At 39.6% G+C, this 6,000-nt stretch overlaps 1 protein-coding gene across 2 annotated transcripts in view; it reads right to left on the bottom strand.

The window, feature by feature from the left end:
* Positions 1 to 966: 966 nt before the first annotated feature.
* The window catches only part of ZFPM2 (zinc finger protein, FOG family member 2), a 358,777-nt gene continuing 353,743 nt past the window's right edge, over positions 967 to 6,000 (bottom strand). For both annotated transcript variants that reach the window (XM_063299588.1, XM_063299589.1), the window contains one exon: positions 967 to 4,437. In XM_063299588.1, coding sequence (XP_063155658.1) covers positions 1,964 to 4,437 — 2,474 coding nt within the window. In that variant the 3' untranslated portion in view covers positions 967 to 1,963. The remainder of the gene's footprint in view (positions 4,438 to 6,000) is intronic.

The following is a 6,000-nucleotide window of genomic DNA, read 5'->3' as shown; positions in this document are numbered from 1 at the left end:
TTACAGGCATTCAGCTGGTAATCATTTACAATAAGATTTAAAGACTTAACTGGAGTTTCAGTGACTTACCCTGTGCCTCATCTAGTCAACGAAACACTGCCCTACAGCATCTGAGAATGATGTTCGGTAACTTATCTTTCTCTTTTTTCTGCCATACTTTCAAACAAAGCATTAAGCTAAGGATAAGGAGCCAAGAGACATCCTTGAAAATAGAGGTGATGCTAAATTGGGTCATTTTTTGGCAATATCCCAACTTATTTATTTATAATCAAAGATCTAAATAAATGCATTTCAGAGGGCAGGCACCAAAGAAGGCATCTACCAACAGCATGGTAGCATTCAATACACGAAGGTGCATTCTTCGGGAGAGGGACTTCAGTTCAGGACTTCAAAAGAGATGCTGGGCTTTCTTTTATTCTTCCTTCATCCATAAGCACATTAAGGTCCAGTCACAATGGGGTAAGCCCCAGCCAGCTCTGAACTCTTTGTTCACCCCACGAGTGAGTTGAGCTGAACTCCAGCTGTCATAGTAAGTGCTTGGGCTTGATTAGTGATCTTAAACTGTGTTCAGCTTTGCATGTGTTGTTTTTAGCAAGTCAATAAAACAGACCTATTATATTGCTTTATGGTGATATGCTAGAAAAGTCAATGCAGAACCCAGTGTATAGTGGTGTCAATTTTACAATGGCCTTCTAGAGGCAGGGCTGAAACTGGAAGCCAGGTCAGTAAGTAAGATGCAGCAACTATCCATTGAGGAATGGAGGAACATGTGAGGGGGCATGAGCAATAGGCAAAAAACTCCTTGCTCCAACAGTTTCAGACTGTGGGTTCCCAGTCTTGCATGACATTTTTTTAGGACACTTATATTAACTGCAGAGCATACAATATTAGATTATGCCACAACCAGCCACTTACTTTATTGAGCTTGATAAGCTTTTTCAAATGAATAAATTACTGCCTGACCAGTCCGATGATCTGGAATTTTATTCCATCCATATACATGCATAGTAACAACATTTGTTGAGAAATTATTTCTATCAGAAGTAGAACATTATCTCTGTGATCACCAGTTGCAGTATTGCTACTGTTATATTTAAATATATCTTATAAATGAATTAGATTCATACTTGCAGCATTGAGCTAAGAAATTCATTTTGACTGTGCCTTTCAAAAGATAAAATGGATAGATATGACCTCATTACTTACAATACTGCTTCCAGTAATTTTTGTTCATTCTTTATAAAGTATTGCATTTAACAGCAAAGGTTTAAAAATTGAGACAGAGATGCATCAGCGAAAGAAAATACAGGTACTATACAAGGGAAAAAAAAAGCCATCTTCATTTTAACAGACATTTCAGGGTAAGAAAGTAGACAGAAACATACTGCTACATACAAATGCAAAGCCTAGTGACTAAGGTACTGTATCTGCTAAAATATAAAGTGCAAACTGAGCCAAATCCTTTAAAAAATTGAAATTTTAAGGCGAACTTTACAGCATAGTTGAAACTTTTTGCAAATTATATTTTAGCATCCACACATATCTGCAATAGCATATAAGGAAAAATAGGATACACGGGTGCTTTTGAAGCTATTTCTAAAATGCCTTTTTGTAGAGTTTGTGACTATTTTCTTTAAAATCTACTATACAGTGCAAACCATATGTGCTACACAATAACTATACAATAACATTACAAATGACTTTAATATAAAGTTTTTTTTTCTTTAAATTAAAAATAACTACAGCTATGAATACTGCTGGTAAAATAAATAAATTGTTTTGAAAATGGCACCAAGAATACACTTTACTAATGAACTGTAATGGAAGTACATCTTTAAAGTCTTCAACTCAGCAGTAATGAACTAACTCCTGATTGTCCAGAAGTAATACAAACAGCTCTCTTTCAGACTTGTATGGAACAATATACTCAACACAGATAATACCAAACGGGGGCCAGCAGTTTTCATTTGACATGTTCTGCTGCGTGTGATGAGCAATAAAACTTCTTATGCGTTATAAAGTTTGAGAGGTTGTTGAACTGGATATCACACAGCCGGCAGTATTTTCCACTGGTGGGGGCCTGAGTAGAACCATTCACCCCTTTTGCTATACTAGATAATTGTTCTTCCACTGCAGGAATGGTTGGTGAGACATTTTCATTGGCAGCTAAATTATTATCGGAGGCCCAAGATGGTGATTTGTGTCCATCTTCATGCTGCGGGGGATTCTGGGAAATGTTTTCTTGCTGTGGGTTTCCTGCAGGCCTTTCCTCCTGCTTTAGTCCACCGTTAACTATAACCATGCCTCTGTTTTTTGGCAAGAGTGGCAGAGATTCTTTCTTCTGAACAGGGCACCCATTGGATGGTGCCTGGCCCTTTAGAGAATCCCCTTCTGCGGTTGTACTTTGATCAACATCATTGTGATGAACAGCAAGAGAACTAGAAATATAATCAGTTGGCTTTATTCCATAATAAGGAGAAAGCTGGTCTGCCCCTTTAGCTTTCTTTATTGCTCCTGGGTAAAGGCATTGTGGGAGAAAAGGTTTGTTTTCTTCTTTCGTAGCAATGAGTTGGGTGGCTTCATTAAAGACCTTAAGTCCTTGAAGGGTTGCCAAGTGCGTAGAAAACAAGTTTCCATTCGGAGAAGCCTGTTTTGAGTTTCCATTTTTCTCACATTTGATGATGTTTCGGTCATAAGTGACCTCGGGGCTGTTCCGTTCACTTTCTGGATTTTGAAATACTTTGCTGTCAAGATGTCCCATTTCATTTCGTTGATGCACAGTGACGGGACAAAAGTTCTGCTTATGCGCCAAGTAATTCTCTACCTTGTTAAAACTGATCTTGCATACGGTGCATTCATGATAGTCCAGCAACCTTTTGGGGGAAGTGGATGTCCTGTCAGACTGGGGCAGACATTTTTTGCTAAGATCAATAGGGACATCCATCTCCAAGCAGGAAACTGTGGAATGTTGTGTGTCACATTTTGAGGCTGGGGTGCATTTATGAATAGACAGTGATGTTTCTAAATGTTTGGAAACTATTCCTGGAAAGATATCACAGCGTGGATGGTAGCACTCTCCAAGGCTATCTGTTGATTCTTGAGAAGATGTACAAGGGTTGACAAGATTAGTGACTTCAAGAAAGCGTTGCTGGACCAGTTGTGGTCTTTGCTCTTGCTCTGGTAGACACATCTCATACATCTTCCTTCGCTTGCGTGTACGCATTGTTCTCTGCATGGCGGGCACTTTATTTGAAGCTGATCTTTTAAGTGGAGGATCATGGCGAGTGGCACAGTAATACTGCTTGTGGACCATATATGTTTCATGCCTACTGAAAGTAATATTGCAGGCTTCACATGTAGTTTTGTTGGGATCACTTTCTCCTTCTATTAAAGATGTAGAAGTTGGGTTCTTGCCATCAGCAGGTTTCCCATTCATTTTATCATCACTGTTGGCAGTATTTGATAGCTTCTTCACTTGTGATGAAAAGTCTTTCTCATGACCCTTACTGTTTGGCCCAATAATATCTAGAACAGTAGAAGAATTGACGCAAGATGCCTGAAGAAGTTGATTCTCAGGATCTGAAGTGTGAGAAGTTGTACTCAAAATGTTGATTGCATTTTGCCCATTGCTAGGACTCACAGCCTCAGGCATTTTTTCTGAAACACTGCTAAAATCTGGGGACTTTGCCATTTGTTGCCATCGGCTGCTGCAGTAATGCTTCTTGTGTACTAAATAGTTATCTAGATTATTGAACGTGATGTTACACTCAAAACAAGTAGCTCCTTTTGGCATCAGTGGACTGTAAATGACCGGTGGGTAACTGTTACTTCCATGCCTCAGCCTTCGATGAACCAGCTCAGACATTTTGGCTAAGATCTCAGAAGCCTGAGGAACCACTGTGATGTCCTGGGGAAAAGCAAACTGAGATAGAAAAGGACCCATAGGGAAGGAAGGACCGAGATTAGGTTGGACTGGAGATGAGGCTAGCCTTGGGCTTGATGGCTCAGATTTTATTTTGGTGTATGAGAAGCTTTGCTTATGTGGAGTGGTCTGTGTTTCTGGCCTCTGATTTGGAAGGAAAAGAGGAGTCTTCTTCTCACATTTATCAAGCTCAGTGTCAGAACTCACATCCTTTGTCTGTGCTATCTTTTGGCTCTGGGAACTGTCAGTGGCCTGCAGAGGCTCTTCACTGGCATTGGGAGAGTGCTCAGGATCGCTTTCTCTCTGCAGTTTGTTGCCAGGAAGGTGGAGATCCTGGTGCTGCAGCAGCTCCCTCTGAGTCTGAAAGCCAAAGTGGCAATGGGTGCATCTGAAGGCAGCTTGAGTGAGATGTGAGAATAGGTGTTGATGGAAGTTAATAACTGAATCGGCAGTATAGTTACAAACAGTACATTTCAGGCTAGAGCCAGACAGAAGGAATTCTTCCATTTTTACTCCTACGAAAAGGATAAAAAGTAAATAATAATATAATAAGTGAACTGGAATATTTTGTTATTTGTAATAAGTACTTCTCTCTCTCTCTCTCTCTCTCTCTCACACACACACACACACACACAATCATTTCATAGCAGATGTAATCCATTCTTGAGAAGCCATGGACATTTACAAGAGAGTAAACAACTACAATTTTTATTAAATACTTCAAAAACAAAAGTTCACAGCATAGTACAACACTGCAACTGATAAGGCAGACATTGTGCCTTAAAAGAATTATGATGTTCAAAAGTTAGAAGCTTCACAGTTGTCCCATAACTCTGTCTTCAAGACCATACTTGAACAGTAAACAAGTGGGAGGACCATACTGGAAGAGTAAACAAGGAGGACAGCAAAGGAAGACTACTTAGGTAATGTAGATATGGTCCTATGTAATAAAGTAAAAACTGTTCAGTATAAGATAAAGGCACTGGGATCTTCATAGTTCTTTCATCAAGAGTTAAGTAAGCTGTTTTTTGGTTAGAGATGGTATCTGAAGCTGATCATGTCAATGAGTCACTTCCTTTGCATCCTAAAGCTAATCAGGAGTTTCAGAGTAAAGCCAGCCATGGCAATACAAAGTTCCCTAAGGATTTGAAAATCCCTCAGAATCCACCAGATTCCAGAGACACCTAATGGACCCACCATCACTGTAGGATAAAGAAGCAGCTGCAAACTTAAAGCTTAAGCAGGAAAGGTTTTGTCCCAACTGGGTGAGTAGGAACGGCTAAAATCCCTCACTTCCGTAAGTCCTGCTCATTAAAAAAATATCTGTGGCTGTAGGCACTTGCAGATAGCCCAGTTTTATCAGACAAGTCATCAGATTCAAGATTATCTCCAGCAATTATATAGGAGCAGTCATAATGTATTATGCAAACTGCTTTTCTTTGATCAGGCCACTTCCAGAACCACCATTTAGCTGGCATTCACATCATCTATCAAATTGCCCAGAATGACCTACATTGTCCATAACACTTTCCATTTACTAAGTAAAGGAAAGCCTTTCATTAAATGTTGATGTTGTAAATAGAACAGGGAAAGCATAGGCATGTACAATGAATGAAAAGATACAAGCTCCTTCAAGCTTCTTCTGTTTCATTGACACATTTTCTTGGCAATGATATAGAAGTGGTTTGCAATTGCCTGTTTCTGGGATATTTTCTGGCTCTGCTGTCTAGTCTATTTCCCTGAAATCTCCTATCTAGGTAGTAACTATTGGGTTCCTGGTGTTCCTTAAGCTTGCATTTCTTCTTGCAGACATTTCATTACCAGACTAGGTAACAAGATCAGTGCATGGGGGAATGAAGTTTCCTGTCTGTTTATATATGGTAGCTTGTCCTACCAGCCTTGATTGTCAATAAGGTAGGTACAATTGTATGATTGAAGCTTGCCCCTTTTAGCATGTGTCACACATATGTGAAAAAAGGAATGGTCTTAAGTTACACCTGGCATCTTGACATTTTTTTATCCCTAACCCACCCAGACACTGCTTGACTCTGCTAAGCTTTTTAAGATCAGCCCAAGTC

Source organism: Candoia aspera, chromosome 3, assembly GCF_035149785.1.
Source record: "Candoia aspera isolate rCanAsp1 chromosome 3, rCanAsp1.hap2, whole genome shotgun sequence".
Lineage (NCBI taxonomy): Eukaryota > Metazoa > Chordata > Lepidosauria > Squamata > Boidae > Candoia > Candoia aspera.
This window is presented reverse-complemented; position numbering and strand designations above follow the sequence as displayed.